The 18,518-nt window shown below is 41.3% G+C and overlaps 2 protein-coding genes across 3 annotated transcripts; one reads left to right on the top strand and one right to left on the bottom strand.

Annotated features, from left to right (window-relative positions):
• Positions 1-2,912: 2,912 nt before the first annotated feature.
• On the top strand, positions 2,913-5,037 carry rbp4l (retinol binding protein 4, like). The gene is made up of 5 exons (XM_035184822.2): positions 2,913-3,073; positions 3,458-3,575; positions 3,672-3,808; positions 4,215-4,327; positions 4,420-5,037. Exons 2-5 carry the CDS (start codon positions 3,459-3,461, stop codon positions 4,641-4,643), a joined length of 591 nt encoding a protein of 196 aa, XP_035040713.1. The 5' UTR covers positions 2,913-3,073; position 3,458; the 3' UTR covers positions 4,644-5,037.
• A 3,201-nt stretch (positions 5,038-8,238) lies between these two features.
• si:ch211-243g18.2 (uncharacterized protein LOC559906 homolog) lies at positions 8,239-16,593 on the bottom strand. 2 transcript variants are annotated; one of them, XM_035183948.2, is made up of 10 exons: positions 16,500-16,593; positions 14,666-14,938; positions 14,388-14,513; positions 13,896-13,978; positions 13,440-13,596; positions 11,983-12,147; positions 11,752-11,877; positions 10,443-10,660; positions 10,186-10,214; positions 8,239-8,836 (listed from the first exon to the last, which is right to left on the bottom strand). In XM_035183948.2, the coding sequence occupies exons 2-10, from the start codon at positions 14,927-14,929 to the stop codon at positions 8,721-8,723; spliced, it is 1,284 nt and encodes a 427-aa protein (XP_035039839.1). In that variant the 5' UTR covers positions 14,930-14,938; positions 16,500-16,593; the 3' UTR covers positions 8,239-8,720. The 2 variants fall into 2 exon arrangements, with proteins under 2 accessions (XP_035039839.1, XP_035039840.1); XM_035183949.2 differs by lacking the exon at positions 8,239-8,836 and adding an exon at positions 9,028-9,302.
• Between the last annotated feature and the right edge of the window lie 1,925 nt (positions 16,594-18,518).

The raw sequence follows: 18,518 nt of genomic DNA, 5'->3' as shown, positions 1-18,518 counted from the left end.
TTACACTATGGTGTTAATCTGCAGGAGTGAGTTTATTTCAGGAGTTTGGTGAAGTGAAATAAGTAATGATCTTGCAGCTAGTAACTCTATCTCTCCGATTTTTGATGTTTTCTATTTAAACATAAATTAAAAAATACTCATTGAGGACGAAACATACTTCACAAAGAAACATGAATAGAAATGTTTTTTTTAGAAAATGTGTAAATCAAATAATGATAATTATTAAATGTTATAATTGAGAATATTTTCTACTGTACTTACTATGAGTGATGACAGCAGGTAGTGATTACTACATATATCCTACCACTACTTGTAATGCTGACATGTACCACAGGAAGGCAGCAGACTCACATCAGACTCACATACCCCTGTACCCATGAAAGTGTCGTGGAAATTTATCATGAGATTTGAAATAATGAGTTTCTCAGACCGGAGTTGCCTTAGAGTTTTAATTATTGGAAAATTCCAGGAGACTGTCCTGTCTGCTTTCTGTTCTGTATCTCATTCATCACATTGTATAAAAACCCTCCTTTTTAATTTTCTTGTTGTTGCACTCTGAGCCATGTTGCTGGCTGTGTAACCCTCTGCAGAGCTAATAATTAAAACTCTAAGGCAACTCCGGTCTGAGAAACTCATTATTTCAAATCTCATGATAAATTTCCACGACAAAAGTCCTCATATACCCCTGGTTCATGTTGTTACCACATTTGCTTAATTGCATGTGTTTTTAGGAGTTTGTGGCAAACACAGAATAGTAATTATTACTGTCAACCACTTGGTAGTTTAATTTGGGGGCATATTATGTGGATGAATGCATCAAAGATCCCGAGCTAGACACTAACTGGGGTTAATATGGATCCATGGTCTTACCATACACCCATAGGCCACCAGGTTGCCCCAATAAAGACAAACTTTGACATAATACGCAAACAGTTATTGGAAATGTTTTCGATGACTCCATACAGAAGGAAGCTTCAAGAATTTGGCTAATTGAAAATACACAGTAAAACTCATGAATTTCTTCTTTTTGTAGCTACAAAAAAAAGAGTCATAATCCCACATAACAGGAAATATCTCCACGTTTTGTGAGTGAGCACTTTGCAGTATACGCTTAAGGTTTCAGGCAGCTGCAGTTGGTCCAGTGGATAAAGATATAAACGTAGTAAACATGACATTCAGCAGAGGAGAGCAGAACATCCTCTCAGCCTGGGTCCAGCCGAGTTATCAGCCAAGTCCTGACCTGAGGCTCGGAGGAGGCTCTGGTGATGGAGCCGTGTTTGGACTCAGGCCAAAGGGTCAAAGGTTAATTTATATAAATGGTCTTAGAGGATCAATATATTAACTTACCATCAATTATTACCTTACTGTAAATGGCCTAATTAATTTTTACTTTATTTAAACGCATTGAAAAATAGAGGAGTGGCATTTCTGCAATCCCACTCTGACAACGAGGAACGAGACACAAATCTCTCACAGTATTGTCACACTTTAATGCTCAGAGCCTGGTGCACAAGACAAAGGTTGGTTTGTAATGTGCACACCGATGGGAAGCTGTTCTTTCTCTTTATACATTTGGCTCCTTCCTCCCCCTCTGGTTGAGGGTTAGGGTTTCTAAGTCAAAGGTCAGGTTCTGCTGATGGCATCAAGGCAACAAGGCCATAGTTTAGGCAATCAGGCCAAGATTCATTCAGTTGTACAGGATACAGCGTGATCAAGGTTACATTGTCTAAGATTCAATCATGATCAATCAAAGGGGAAATTAACATGATTACATTGTGGATGATAACATTTAAAGCAAAATAGAACTGTGAAAAGAGTAAAATAAAATAGGTAAGGTAGATTTTATTCTGTAAAGCAGCCTTAGGTTTCATGAAAGGTCCCATATAAATCCAAATTGATATTATTATTATTATTATTATTATTAATATACATGAAGTGAACTAATTTCTCTCATTTGAAATTAATAATGAATTTTTTTTACATCTACAGCTCAACAGGAGCCACAGTACAGAACGAGATCAGAAGATTGCATTTAGTAAAACATTATATAGTCGTCCCTGTGATTCAGCCTGGGACTGTGAGTGGTGCACAGGCTCAAGTGTGGATTCCTTGAATGTGTAAATAGGGCTTTACTGACTGAAAAGCTGTTTGCCAACAGTCGCTGTGTCAGGAAAACAAAGACGTAAACACCAACTTTAATTTCGCAGCGTTTAATCGTATTCTCTCGTTGATCCCACACAGGCTCAGTGTTTTTTAAAGCCCAGTTTCACAGACGGATCAGTGCCATTGTGCGCAGCCATTTCTGAGCCAACTGGCACTGTAAGGGCTATGGCTCAGCAGGTAGAGCGGGTTGTCCACAAACCACCGAGTTGGTGGTTTGATTCCACATGCTGGAGTGTCCTTGGGCAAGATACTGAACCCAACATTCACACAGATTCACATAGACATATGAATGAATGTGTGTGTGGGTGAATAGCAAAAACTGTACCGTAAAGCATTAAGAGTGGTCATCAAGACTAGAAAAGCACTATATAAATAATATTACACTTAAAATCTTCTTATCAAATGGAGCTGAGTTATTATTGGTATTGTGGCATCTAATATTTTTTAAATGATCTCTTCATCCTTATAATATTTGTGATGCTCCCTTTTTACCTGAGAACACATGTGAGGCTCCAAACTGGTTAAAATGATTAAATTGGAAAAACCATCTCTTTAATCAAATCAATCACATCCTGTATTTCGAACAAATGCAAACTCGTTTGTCAGCTCTGGCATACGTGTGTTTGTTTTCTTTGTGCTTCCAGTCAGTTACATAAAGGTCTGAGTGTTTTCATAATAGGTCTTGGGCAAGTTTGAACATAGAAGCCAGATTACGGTTAAGGATTTGAACCCAACAGGATTACCTCCAGGTTTAAGCACCTTATTTAGCTCCAAGCAATGAAACTCAGCCATAAGCTCGTCTGTGGTGTGTGTATAAAAAGGCAGCGTCCAACACACAGGCCTCAAACTGGTGAATAACCACGTACAGAGCTCCAGTTTTAACCACTGTTGATACTTTGATCCAAAACAGGTAAGAATCTGATATTCTGTTTTTGTGCCACTCTCTAGTTTTGTGATTTCTTTCAAAGATTGTGAGATCACTTTATTTCTGATCAGTCAACAATCATGATGCTTTGTGAAATCGCTGTTTGAATAAAGTTACATTTCTAAAGTGGAAGTTTTTGAAATGACAATTTAACAGATAATTGTACGGTTTTTTCCACAGCGTTGTATTGCACCAGCGTAACTTGAGATCTAATGTTCGTCTCATGGTGGTTTTATATATTGATGGTGCATTTATAATATTTGCAGTTGGTGGACTGAGTTTGGTTATAAATAATGAAACTTTTCTTTAAATTCAACAATTCCATGATTCCTCTGGTCATTATAGAGCATTACACTCTGTTTATCACAGAATGGGATCCTCTAAACTGGCCCTGCTCCTGGTCCTGGTGTCCTGCGTCGAGCGCTGCCTGTCGGCCTCCTGTGTCGTGGACAGCTTCTCAGTCAAAGAGGACTTTGACCCCAAGAGGGTGAGTTGATTAAAAACATACACACACGTACATGGTGTTTCGAGAAAGTTTAAAAACAAGTTCTGACTTTGTTTCTCCTTCTCCTTTCCGTTGCAGTATGCAGGGAAGTGGTACGCGCTGCAGAAGAAAGATCCCGAGGGTTTGTTCCTGCAGGACAACATCTCAGCCGAGTACACCATCGACGATGACGGCTCCATGACCGCCGCCTCCAAGGGACGTGTCACTCTGTTTGGGTAAGAGGGCAGCGCGTGATTTATCAGACATTATCTGCAGATAAAGAAATGACCAAATTCACTCTCACCAAAGCAAAACCAGTTGGTCTCATCTCCTAAGCCCCCTCATGTGAGGGTACAGGGTCCGTTTAGACACAAAGACCCTCTTGGTTCTTTAAGATCTGGGGAGGGGACCAACTCAAATATTCAGTTTCCAGGGCCAGAAGTTAAGAAGGTGCTCAGGGTCCACATTTTCCTGGATTATGAAGGATTAGGTAGAAAATGCAAATTAGAGGAGTGGGATTATACACAGGAATGTGGGCTCGAATGTACTTTCACAAACAGAAAACAAGAACCTCTGCTGATTTAAGTGAAGTAGAAAAACAATCTTCAGTTGTTAACTTGTGTTTGCATCTTTGTGCTGCAGTTTCTGGGTTGTGTGCGCCGACATGGCCGCCCAGTACTCTGTCCCTGACCCTGCTACCCCCGGCAAGATGTTCATGAACTACCAGGGCCTGGCCAGCTACCTGTCCAGTGGAGGTCAGCTACATGCACACATGTGCCCCCTCACATCCTCCTTTCACATCCCCTCACTCCTTCTCACTCTGACTTCTCCTCCTCCTCCTAACAAGGTGACAACTACTGGGTGATCGACACCGACTACGACAACTACGCCATCACCTATGCCTGCCGCATCGTGAAGGAAGATGGCAGCTGCGATGACGGCTATGCCATCATCTTTTCCAGGAACCCCCGCGGCTTTCCCCCCGCCATCCAGCGCACCGTGCGTCAGAAGCAGGAGGACATCTGCATGGTCGGACAGTTTCAACCTGTCCTGCAGTCCGGAGCCTGCTAGAGAGAGAAGAGACACAACTCATAGAGAGAGGAGAGGAGGAGGGGGGGCCGGCAAGCTGCAGTCTAGGTGGCCTGAAAGCAAGAACAGGGAGAATGAGAGAGTGCACGTCAGAGAAAGACATGTGCATGTGAGAGTGATCGTGTGGAGGGAATGGCCTTCTCTCATTCTTTTGCAAAAGTCAAATAAGTCAGACGAGGGAAAGTGAAGTGGAGACAGTAAAGTAACCTGCACGTGTCCAATCACAGCTTTGATTTCCAAAATTTGCATCTGTTTTTTTTTTTTATCCATTTCCTCTTCTATCTCTCATCTTCATTAGTTGATTGTCGAAAAGAAATGTCACCGTGGCTGTGGGGTTGTGAGTGAATGTGAAGATTAAAATATTTTTCTAAACATTCATTGGAGTTCTGTCGTTTTTGAAGCTGCGGCGTTCGGTCTCACTTTGAGAGAAGCACACACACTGAGCTTTAAGAAGTGTGTGTACACATTAAAGCTGTGGTCATGAGTTCAGACTTGTAAACATGTCACACTTTGGCCATGTAATCGACTGTGATCCCTCCTGAGCTCAGGGAAACGCAACCAAACCAAACACAATGTGCACTGAGCAGGAATGGGCTTATACTGAGATTTAGAAACTTTAGTCCTATTATGCTAACTGGAGTGTGGGGCCACTCAGCGTGCTCCGTGGGTCAAAGATCACGCCAGGGGCCTTCAGTCTGAACAGATCTAACAGGCAACATCATAACTGTCTTTTAATATATTATTCCATCATAACAAGCCTTTAGTGCTTGGATTACATAGATGACTGGCTCTATGGTCACAGGTTAGAAAAAGCATTTTGATAAATTCTACAGTGAGAGACAGTGAAACAGTAAGAGTCTGAGAGAGACATTTTCTTGAAAAAGTCAGAGTTACATAATTCTCTAAAGGTAAAATAAACAGATGTTATAAACATTTAAACAACCCTGTGTCAATAACTCCACTGACTTTCTGTTGTCACACCGTTGATGTAAAAAGTTGTTCTGTCAATGCATGAAACCGGAAGTGATTAGATTTTTCTGACTGATCTGTATACAGCATCATAATATGACTGAGAACTTGTTTTTTGCTATAGCAGAATGTGTCCACTAGAGTGCAGTCAAATCATGTCGAACATTCAACAGTACGCTTGAAGACAAGTGAGTTCACAGACAGTTATAATGGTCATAGTTAAGATTATTTCTGTAAAGGTGTAGATACACTTAACTGTTGGTAAATATTTCCATTAAAAAAAATGTATTGTAGAATTGTTATATATAATTCACCCTCATATTAAACTGCTCCAGCCAGTAGGGGGCAGATCTCACGTTGATCATGTTCATGCAACCAATGATACTTATCTGCAGATTCGCTTGTTTTGAAAACACCAGCAGAACTTAATCCTGAAATCTGTCCTGTTCATCTCTGTGGTCATTTTCTCCATTTTCTGATTATTCTCTTTTCCTTCAAGAATTTGTAAAAGTAAATGATTTGATCCACGTGCAGTTTCTTTTTTCAGTAAAGAGAGTCTATATCTTCTGTAATACAAATTCTATTGATGCACTAATATCAAGAAAATGACACCTGAGTCTTCCTGAAACAAGCTGATGTGAGAACGATGGAGACTGAATCTTTCTTGCAGGGTCAAACTACAGAGGTGCAAGAGTTAACATCAAAAGGTGCAACTCTCAGTGGTTGGATTTTCATTATTCAAATACTTTTCACTTGCTCCGAGTACAAAGGGCATTTTCATTTTCTCTAATACACACCTACACATTATATGAAATGTCAGTCTGAGCTGAATGTGAAAGTGTTTAAACAGTACTTATTATGATCAGAGGGGCCCAGCGTGAGTTCACCTCAGTCTCATCTGTATATCCAGATATATTTACCTGCTGTAAAGTCCCTCCTAACTTTATTTGTTTGTGCTCCAACCTGACTCGTCTCCGTCTCTGTTTTATGACCCTTTGAGTCGTCAGACTGGGAATCTGTCGGCTCTGTCAACTGACGGTGCCTTTATAGTGAGGGAGGGTCAACAAGGTGCTGATTAGAACAACCTAAAGGCACAATTAGTGCATCCATCCAAACTGAGGCTCCAGTGATTACACAGGAAATGTTTTAGATGTTATTTACTTACACATTTTCCGTCTCATTTTACTGTGGCATTTTAAAACCACGGCTCGTGTATAGGGCTGTTTATTTAAATTGTGATCTCAGGTAGTCTGTTGATATCGTCCTCTTTGCTGTTCCTCTCTGTTCGTTACGTTTGCTCTGTAAACAAAAAAAACTGTTTGGAAATGCCAAATACCTCCTTTGAAGAAATTGTTTGCACAGTGAGAGAACTTCTATTATTTTGAGTCAAGAATAATGATCGATTTTTAGAAACATTGTGACAATTTTGGGAAAAGAGCGAATACCGCCCTGCACGTGCATGGGCCATTCCATATGAAACGTTTTATTTTCTCAAGACTGTTCTTTGTTCATCAGTTCATTATCGTTTCATCTCTTCTTTTGACTTCTTTTGGATTCTTGGAGCACGGTGACCCCACTCCAAAAGGTCATGACCTTAAATTACAGGGCTGAGGGAGAACTTCATGACAGACAAAGTTTTTGTTCAGGTGGGACAAAATCATTAAGGGATTATCAGAGCAGAGGAAAAATCCTCAAATTACTCAAAATTACTTCAAACTTTATCCGTCTGCAGCTCAATTAACAATAACTCATGTTTGTGTTGCATTGTCACCACCCGACTGTCTCAGAGTAATTTTACTGTTCATTAAATCATTATTACTCATTATTAGATGTCTCAGAAGTATCACTGATGACTGACAGAAATATAACTTTACACCTAACCTCAGTGATGATGGTTGTGTTGACATATTAATACCAGCAGGACTAATTATAAGGGAAGTATTTCTCTCCTTGTCATCTCTGTTTTCAACGGTTGTCTGTTAATTAAACAATAATGCGTGACATAAAAAGTACAAAATTAGTGTGATGGTAGGAAATTTCAGAGGGGGCCACAGAGAACAGCGAGAGCCCCCATAAATTCTATGACTGGCTCTGTGCAGGAGACTATTACAAATAACTTTGTGCCATAAACTTTGTGAGTTCAGATGTTTGGTTAAAGACCAGGACGTCTAAATTTGTGTATGATATGTTTAGGGTGGTGGTCACTTCACTGTGTTGCTGTTATTTATTTGTATGCACAGTTAGCACGTTGTTTATAATTTGGATACTAAAAGAATCATTTTAAAAGATTAGAACGATATGGTTGGTATCATGTGTTTTTTAAGGGGTGGCCCTTTTGCCTGGGGCCCCCAAATCCCTGGAAACACTCCTGCCTTATAATAGATTGAAGACTGCTGTTTGTTGAATACTACTGTGGTGTTATACAACGTTTGCTTGAACTTATGTCAAAACAATTTTTACGCAACCAAGTCAACAGAGAGTGAACGTTAGGGAGCAGCATCACCACAACATCCCACGGATTCACTGTTTGTTGCCATTTGTTGAATTCAGTCCAAAAGTCATTAAACAGTTATTCCGAGTGACTCAATAACAAATAAGTAAACATATGATGGATTAATGAAACTTTTTATTCAGACATGGTACAAACACAGAAACAGCAAAGACGATTAAATGATCTTTTTTGTAAAGTAATGTATTAAATTCACTATAGTAAACTTCACCACACTAAGAAATAAATATTTTTGTTTAAGTAGAAGACATGTTATAAGAGAAACAGTATGAAGATGTAGCACTGGTTCCTCTCTCACGCACATTTAAACTCAAAAATCACTTTAGGCATGCAAAGCTATACAGTAGCTAGAGTAATACAGGGCAGGTTTATTTGTAGTTGCATCAGAAATAACTTTGGTTGTCACTGTCAACCTCTTTGTCTCTGAAAGCACATAAAAGTTCCTATTCAAAACAATAATTCTTCTGTTAAACGATGCTGATGCCTCATCTGCAAACCTCTAAATCTTCGTTTCCCCTCTTCCCTCCCCCCTGTCGTTTTGTTTTCCAAATCAAATTCCGTGATACTTTCTGTTGTTTACTCTATTTCTTGGTCTCCTCGATCTGCTCCACCTCGCTGGATTCGTCCACCACTTTGCCGTTGATCATCGTCTGAGTCACCACCTTCACGATCTTCCTGGTGCGAACATCAGGCTCCTCTGCACGGAGAGATGAGATGAGATGAGATGAGATGAGATGAGATGAGATGAGATGAGATGAGATGAGATGAGATGAGATGAGATGAGACAAGACAAGACAAGATGAGATGAGATTAAACAAGATGAGATGAGATGAGACAAGACAAGACAAGATGAGATGAGATTAAACAAGATGAGATGAGACGAGACGAGACGAGACGAGATGAGATGAGATGAGATTAAACAAGATGAGATGAGACGAGACGAGACAAGACGAGACGAGATGAGATTAAACAAGATGAGATGAGACGAGACGAGATGAATATTTTGGAATGGGTTGATATAAAATATGACAATATATAGTGTATATTAGATAAATGAAATCAGCCAAGACTGATTCGAGTGAGATTATATGAGATTTACACACATGAGCGTGGAAACTAAGATTGAGAGAGGATAGATGATCTAAAATGAGATTGAGAAGTTACTTTGATAGGAGAAGACAAAGAAAAAATATAAAAAATGAGAGGATGGGATCATGTGAGACAAAATAAAACATATTGATTGATACAGGTGGAGAAAATTGAGAGTGATGAGATGTGAGGTGGAAGAAGAGAATGAGAAGAAATTTGAGAAGAGAAATGAGAAGAGATTAGACATTAGAAGAGTTGAGAAATAAAATTGCATAGATATTTTAAGTCATTTTAATTTCACCTTTATCCCACATTCCTGTGGTTCTCATTAAAAACCCTTGATTTGTAAAAAGAAAACTGATTCAACTATTCTACTGTTGTGTCTCATGAAGACGTCACCATCTTTAAGTCTGTGTCGTCTGTGGTTTTTCTAATGGTGTCAGTCAAAGATGTACATTTTCAAAACACAGCGCGGTTTGTTAATCCTGCAGATTGAGTCAGTCGGACTGAGACCGAGTTACAACACTGCGATAGTGGCTCTCACACCCACGCTTGTTGCTACTGGAGCTGAGCTGTTGGTGGTGATTTCATTGTGTGGAAATTCATTAAACTGTCATTAGTCGTGGGCGTCGTGGGTGCGTGTGGAAACCTACGTGTCAGTCCCACGATGACGCCTCAAACTCACACCTGAGTCCATATAAGGTGTGAATCTTTACGCAACAGCTATTAGATAAAGATTTGTGAACGACTTGTTCATCATTTCAGCTTTAGTCACTCTTCACCTCCCTGTTGTTTCCTTCAGGTTGTGATAAGATGTATTCAAGATTAATAAATGACCTCTGTGGCCATGTTGCTGTATTGTACTATTGTATAATACAACATTATATAAAACTGTGATTGGGTGTCTTTATGTTTCAGTGATTCATTTATTTTATAAATCAGAAGGCAAGGACTCACTTTTCGGTGGAGGAGGAATCTCTTTGACTCTGAAGGGAGGAAAGAAAACATAGAATTAGCTTTTGGGCCTGAATACAAGAGTTACACGTTTATATGTACGGTTCAACGGGATGTGAACTATGTTTATTCACTTTCCTGTAGAGTTGGATAAAAATATTGAACAAGACGAATGATCCTGATGTAACAAAATCTGAAAATGTCGTACACATTTGTTTAATTTGTAGTTTGAATTTCAACCATTAATTTAAGCTTCTCACGTTTCCTCTCCCTCCAGCAGGCGCCTGTAGGTGGCGATCTCCATCTCCAGGTTCTGCTTGATGCGGAGGAGCTGCTCGTAGTCGGTCTTGGTGCGCTGCATCTCCAGCCTGAGCTGGGAGAGGTCGTCCTCCAGCTGGCTCAGGGTGGCCTGCAGCCGCTCCATCTCTCCGGAGTATTTGTGAGCGGTCTCAGCCAGGTTGCCCTCCAGCGCTGCAATCTGAGGAGAGGAGGAGAAAACAATGAAGGAGCTGGATATGTTTTGTTAATAGTCATTATATCAGTTTATACATTTCCGGACTGGCAACCAGGCGCCATTGTGAGCATTTATACTTGTGTGCTATAGTTTGCCCAGCATTTACATCGTTAAACACTAGATGGCGATAGCATTTCTTTGTCCGTGTGGATCATGTTGGAGATGATTGAACGGATTGAGACAGAAGGACAGTTCTTTGTTCTGGTCTGGCCACTGAGAGACATGGACGAGACCAAGCTGCCAAGCGGACCAGTCAGAGTCGTCAGGGTTTGTCCCTGTGACGTGTGGCTACATTTCATGTTAGTTGCACGTCAGGCTTCAGAGGTAGAAATTGGCCATAATGTGCGAATGTGATGCCTCAGGTTGGCTGGGTACAAAAGAAAAAGAAAAAGTAGTTCTGGCTTTTCAACCTCCTCCTGTGTTTATAAGAGGAAACCAAACCTCACATGTCCTGATTCTGAAATTACTTCCCAAACCATTATTAACAAATACCTGCGACCTGACGAGGCTCTGGCATCGACAGACACAAACACACGGTTACCAAAACCCACCCCCATACAATTTAGCAACTGAATCCAATGTGGCCTTGCATGACTTAGCAGCGTGGGAGTAGGTGTTGACTGTCAACACAGGATTACAAAAACAAAACCATGTTTCCCAGACGGCCACACGATACAATAACACGGAAATACACAAATTAAGAAACTGGTCTGACTGAGACTGGATCTGAGCATCTGAAAGGATTTGTTGTTTGACAAATCCCTCATAATACCAATATTTTTTCAAATCGTTATCTCGGAATTTTCATTAGAGTTTGTTTTTACAGCTTCCAAAATAACTTGCACAATTACCTTTGAAGGATAACACATGAGCCGTCTGCCTCTACAGTCCCTCCTGGCACCACAAACATATTGGCGTCTAAATTGTTTTGTTAATAGATTTTCCCCAGATCTCGGTGTCAATCATTTCTTATGCAACCAAAAGTTATGAAAGCAGACATGGTATGTGGACATGGAAACACCTTTTATCTATAGACCCAGCGTGTAGCAGCTCACCTGTTTGTGCAGGCTCTCCAGCTCCACCTCCAGGGTCTGCAGGAAGCGCTGCCTCTCGGTCAGCTCGCTCTGGGCGTCTCTCAGAGCCTCGTTGCTCTCCTTCACCTCGGTCTGCACATTCTCCAGCTGGAGAACACACGTACACAAAAAACACAACCATTTTGAAACATTTGTCCAACTTCATTCAGGCCATTTGGCAAGTGAGAGTAGACTTGTAGGTTCTTCCTTCACCTTCTTGTGGTACCACTGCTCCGCGTGCTCCTTGTTCTTCTTCACGATGCCCTCGTACTGGGAACGCAGGTCAGACAGAATGGTGCCCAGCTCCGGCCCGGTGGCAGAGTCCACCTCCACGGTCACCTCGTCTCTGGCGAGACGAGACTTCATCTCCTCCAGATCCTGCAGGAGGGGAAGTGGTTTGTGTATTTTGTGCTGCTTTGCCACAGAGTGTGTATGGTTGTTATCATCTTAAATTTATCATGTGCATAAATGTGCCGTATTTGCACAGAGGCGACATATGGACGCAGGAAGAGTTTTGTGAATTCTACACCACAGGATGGCAGAGAGGATGTGAGGGCGTCTTTATTATTTAGATGTTCTCCATCAATAGTTGATGGGGCAGAGCTCACCTTACACCCCCGACCTCACCCACTCCCCTACACACACACACAGCAGACACATGTTAATGCATGCTCAGTGGCTCACTCTCTCTTCTGTGTGACACTTTGTCACAGGCAGTTTGTTTTAATTGGATCTGGTCTGATGTTAATGATCTTCACACACAATTTTTCAGCCTGTGTTTGACGATTAAGGTTAAATAAATATCTGTGCACCTAATTGCTCGGGGGAAGCATGAGGGAAAACAATGTGATGTAGTTTCTAAAAGAAGTATTTATTTAATTCTTAAAGGCCTGATGTAGATTTCATAGGAGAGAGTGTCTAGAAAAAAGACACTGACTCTGCCTGAGAGACCGAAACACCATCTCACCACTTTCTTCACAATCTAAACCAGTTTATATAGTGAAACAAGACAAATCCAAAATACGTAAATATAAGTTATATACAGGATAAATGTACTTGTTCTATCGAGGATTCCAAAAAGCAAAAATTCTCAAGTCTTATTTGGTTAATTTTTTTCTCAATAAAATCACTAAATCATAGTTTGGATGTAAAATGGAAATTTAAAACCATCCAACATCAGATCGAACAAACACTGACACGGTGCTACTCTGTTTGAACCACATTATTGTCGTGTACCAACCCTCTTAAATGACTTGGATCAGTTCGCGTTCATTCCAGTAAGAGGGAGATCAGTCCCTCGTCTGGTGAGAGAGAGGAGGGGGTAGGTTTATCTAAGTGTCTCTTCTCCCCCCCCCCCAGAGGCCTGAACGCCTTGTATCAGCTGACTGGACAGAAACAGCAGGTTAGAGGAAACCAGATCCACCTGCTGCTTTTGTGTGTAGTAACCAGAGGAACACCACTCTCTCTCTCCTCCGCGCCTCCCTACACGTCTTTTTCTGTCCTCTCTTAAAAAGACCTCATGAGAATGTTGAATTGGGTCAGTGCGATATCAAGCGGCTTGTTGTTTTTGGGAGGTTGGAGGGCCAAAGGGAAAACGAGACCAAATGTCAAATGACACAAAGGTAATATAACTACGGAAGGTAATAAAACAATGAGACAAACAGATGTACCTCCTCGTGGTTTTTCTTGAGGAAGTAAAGTTCTTCCTTCAGACTGTCCAGGTCTCCTCTCAGGGAGGCGATGATCTGCTCGTGGTCGGTCTTGGCCTTTTTCAGAGCGACGCAGTCTCGCTCCACAGACTGACACATGACCAGCTCCGTCTCCCACCTCGTCGACGCAGGGGGAAAGAACACGGGACAGTGAGCGCGGGGACGATAGCTCGGAGTTTAAACTTAAACTCAAGGTTTATTTACTATTGCAAAAAGAAAGTTCTGTGTACATATACATTATAAAGCTCAGACGTGTCTGCCTGTGGAAAGTAAACATTAACACTGTGTCTACGAGAGAAAAGAACATTTGGTATTTTTTCAGTTTTTGTCCCTGACATTCTTTGCAAAATATCTATCGAAGTAAAACACGAAAGGCAAATAACCCAAACCAGTTTCAGTTCATCATTAATCACTCACTTGATCCTGAAGTCATCAGCAGCCAGCTTCGCGTTATCGATCTCCAACATGAGACGAGCGTTCTCCAAAGTCTTCTTCCTCACCTGACAAACATGGGGTAACTGTTAACTAGTGTATTTCCTCGATGCTTTGTGTGTGGAACTTAAACTATGTTTGCTAAACTGGCAGAAACAGCATATTTATATTGTGAGATTACTGATGGTTACAACACATCTAATCCTTGTTGAATAAAATCAAATTATTAGTAACTATTTCCTTTTGGTGAAACTAGTTTAAATAATGATTAACTTGGCCTTGGATCTGTTTGGTACAATATTAACTGGGTTGAATTTGGCCTCTGAGGAATGATCCAGCTCCTGTCTAGGGACTCAGTGAATTTACATGGAAGTTTTGTCTATGTAAAATTAACCAAAGTCACCTTTGGGCTTTGTGCATTCACAAAACTCCAAACTTGTAACCTGGCTGTCATACACACCTACAACACGTGCCTACCTCTTGCTCAACAGCATGAGCCTGAGCCATCATGGAATCAAGGTCGTGACCTTTGGGAATGCGGTCGAGCATGAGCTGTTTGATCCTCAATTCCAGGTCTGCGTTGGAGCGCTCCAGTGACCGCACCTGCAGGAAGACGAGAAGGAAGATGGGGCCGAATGATCAAAGTGTGTCCGTTTGCTAATAGCATCATTTCCTGGTATGTAGAGATAAACCCATCATGCACTTTGGCTGCTGTCCAACAGCCCAACAGTGCAGGGCTGTGTAATGTGTCCCACCTTGTCCAGGTAGTTGGCCAGGCGGGAGTTGAGACTCTGCATGGCTTCCTTCTCGTTGGCGCTGTTGCCGTGCAGGCCATTGAGCTTGATGCCAGTCGGCCCGTTGAGATCCTGGCCGATTGAGGCTGAGCGGGTGAGTGGGCTGGCCGCCGCGAAGGACACCGAAGCGCGGGAGCGAGAGCGGCCGGTGTCCATCAGGGAACGACTGGAGAAGGAGGGCTGGCGGCTCATGGAGAAACTCCTCACGGACAGACTGGAGGCCATGATGGGTGGCTGTGAAGATGCAGAGTCAAAGTGGACATTAGACAACGCTGAGGGTTGTGTTGGCGAGACGTGAAGAGACAAACACAACGAGAGCACAATCACAGATGTTGAGTCTGTCACATCTCTTGTGGGAGCGTTTCTCCGAGGAGAGAGTGGATGGATGGTTAAATTACGCAACTTCAAAAGCCAGACTCTTTTACCTGGCGCAGTCATTTACAGCTCGTGTTTCATGAGATCCGGCTGCAGAGAAGCTCTTCTGTGGCCCTCAAGCAAATGTGTTTTATTCTATAGCATTTGGCCAGACGTTAATGGAAACACAAGTAGGGCCTAATATTCGAGACCACTGAACGCCCACTGAGCACGACGAGTGGAGCCTCTAAACGAGTACATGGATCGCTGGAGGCTGTTCAGACTAACCATCTGCGTGGAAGAGATGACTTTACGGCCGGAGCCACTTCAGACTGTCATTCTCAGCTGTGCTCACAAACAACTTCAACTCGAGTCAATGTAAAATCAAAATGTAAATGAACGCAGTTCAAACCCCGGGTCGGAGAAGAGCCTCTCAGGGGGACTGAGATCGCTCTCATGTCGTCTGTTACTATGATAATAGGATCCATTGTATATTTAAGAGGAGACATGAAAACAGAAACAAACAGAAAAGATGAAACTTGGCTCAGAAAAAGGTTTAGACTAAATATATCTGGTTGAATGGTTAATGGAAATATTTAAAAGCCAAAAAGTTCAAAAGTTAGAGTTGTGCAAGCTAAAATTTGGCATTTTATTGAATACAAAGAACATTTTTCCATGATGCTACTTTACATAAATATTCCTATTTTCTTTCTTTTCCTTTGCTTTTAACCTCATTTGATAATAAGTTTAACATGTGTTTACATTACTTTCTGTACTTCAAGCAGGGCTCGTTGGTGTTTGGATGTCAAACATTGATGTGGTATCTTTGTCTGTGTGTATGTGTGTAGGCCAATGGGTGTGTGTTTGTGTGTGTAGGCCTATGGGTGTGTGTGTGTGTGTGTACGTGCTTGAGGTTTCGCGCATGCCTGCTTTTGTGTGTTTCTCAGCAGGGTTTCAGTGGCAGATTAGCGGTCAAGGGAACCTCTCATTCTCTCTGTCACCTGATCCCTGCAACACCGTTCCCACAACACTACAAAGGAGCCAGCAGGAGAAAGACGCTCGTTGTTCAGATGACAGATAGAGCTTTTGGAAAATGATCGGGAAAAATATTCAGAGAGAATTCCAGTTTCACAAGGAGGGACTTTGTTCTGCAGGAAATGGACTTTAATTTCAGGCATCTTTTTTTTTTATCATCTCACTGATGGTTGACAGGTAATTGTGCATTCAGTGTATCTGACAACTTTAAATGAAAGAAAACATTTGCTTGAGGAATTACTTTGAATTAGTTCTATGCTTTATTTTGATCAGTGCCTGATTGTTTCATAATTCCAACAAACTTAACTTTATCAAAAAGCTGAATTATTGAAAATGGATTTAATTCATCTTTAGAGGTGAAATTGTTATATAAAAATGAGCATTTCAAATAAAGCATCCATCTTACCTGGAGGTTGCTCGGACGGAGTCAGGATGGGATCCAGAGGAATGCAGGTGCTGGTGCTGCAGGTGAGCTTATATGCAGGTGTGCAGGACGGAGGAGGAGCTACGTCTGGTCAGGGGGTGTGGTTACTCCACCTTGAGAAAGAAAGGTGCAGATGAGTGTTGTAATTAGATTGTACGATGGCATGAAATCCATAATTATGGATAAGCACTTGTTTTTCAACTGTAAATATGTTCAAGTGCTTGATGCAGAATAATCTTCATTTCTTATATGTATGTGCTCGATAGTGTCAAGTTTCTATGATTGATTGGCCTCTAAACTATCACATACTGTACATCTGACTGTGCATTCATGTCCATTTGTTTGTTGTCAGCTCTGAAAACAGCTTCAAACTCTTCAAAGTTTGGGTAAAAGAGTCAAACGAAGCTAAAATATTTTTTTTATTTTGGGGGATTTTAAACCTCGGAGGCAACACGACTTGCTACAGAAGAATGAAAAGAAGAATTTGAAGAAGCAACAGATCATTGACATATCTCTGTATCAAGCTGTTACTGTACGTGAAATATGTAAAGAAACAATTACCCGTTACACATTCACATTTTAAGTTATATCTCCGGTCACCTTAAAACTATTTTTTTGCTCAGTTTTGGTCTCTACCAACGTCTGAGGGAAATATCTGTATCTCTGATTTCGAAACAATCCACCATCCCCATTCGCTTGTTTCTCAAAGTGTCTACGTGCTGTTTGTTTTAGTAAGAACTGCTGACTATTGATAATTGAGGCTGAGCCAAAAGTCGTGGTCCATTAATTCACAACAAGGAGCCGAAAAACACTTCAAAACCTGTTTCACTTGGATTCAGTTGAAACATTTTCTGTGGGTTTTTCATGGGGGACTCTTTTCATTACCTCCATCAGGGAGGGGTTTTTTCCGTCTGTGTTGTGTTATTTAGAAGGATTACGCAAAAACTTCTTAACCGAATTTCATGGAATTTTGTGGAGGGGCGAGGCATGACTCAAGGAGGAACCTTTTTACATTTTTGGTGATGATCTGGGTCAGAGGGTTGAACCAGTGGTGTTTGTTTCGGTGTTCTTTAAACTAGGGAGAAAGGGTGTTATTCCACATTTTTGGTGATTTCTAAGAGAATAATTAACTGATCTTGACAATAAAAAGTGTGTGCAATTTGGTTAAATGTGGTTTCAGAAGGGGACTGTTGCTATTGTAGTATTACACATAAGAAGTGAAGCTATTAATATTAAAAAGTTGACGGCAATCCTTATAAAAGGAGATCATTTTGGACAAGCTACCAACACACGCTCCTCTCTGACAGTCTGTGTGTGAAGTGGACATGCATCAGCCTCTCTGGTCCCAGTACAACACACCCAGCCCTCTCATGTATCTGTAGTAAAGAGCTCATTATGATCCCCATCTCTCCCCTGTGTGTGTGTGTGTGGTGCGAGTGGAGCCCTGCCTGCAGTTCTCTGTTAGTCATCTTCCTGTAACTTGACGCTCCATCTACCTGCCAGAGATAAAATATTCAACAAGTCACTGCGAGACAGAAAAAAAACGTCTCTCCTGCGTGAGGAGACTCGGGTCACATTGACCAGGATATCACTGAATGAACGGCTGGTGACAGTTTACATGCCGTCACAAAATGTGTTTAAAGTGAACACTGTTACTGTTGAAAACATCAAACTGATCAAATGTTTACTTATTTGAATTCTGTAGAACATCAATATTTACTTCCATTTATTGACAACACCGCTGCCACTCACTCTCACACGCACACACACAGACGCACACACACACACACACACACACAATGTTCTCATGTGCACTCTTGTGAACTTTGTCCTTGCAGAATCTATTTGAGATGCAGAGATATGTGTAATATTAATTTTGTTAATTGTTAATTTTGACTTGAATTTGAATATTACAATACCTGTTTCCCAGGTATTGTAATATTCAAATTCAAGTGTCTCAGCATTGAAATGTCTCTATTTGCATCAAACAAACACACACAC

This window comes from Hippoglossus stenolepis, chromosome 18 (genome assembly GCF_022539355.2).
Source record: "Hippoglossus stenolepis isolate QCI-W04-F060 chromosome 18, HSTE1.2, whole genome shotgun sequence".
Taxonomy (NCBI): Eukaryota; Metazoa; Chordata; class Actinopteri; order Pleuronectiformes; family Pleuronectidae; genus Hippoglossus; species Hippoglossus stenolepis.
Note: the sequence above shows the minus strand (reverse complement) of the source record. Positions and strands in the feature narration are given on the sequence as shown.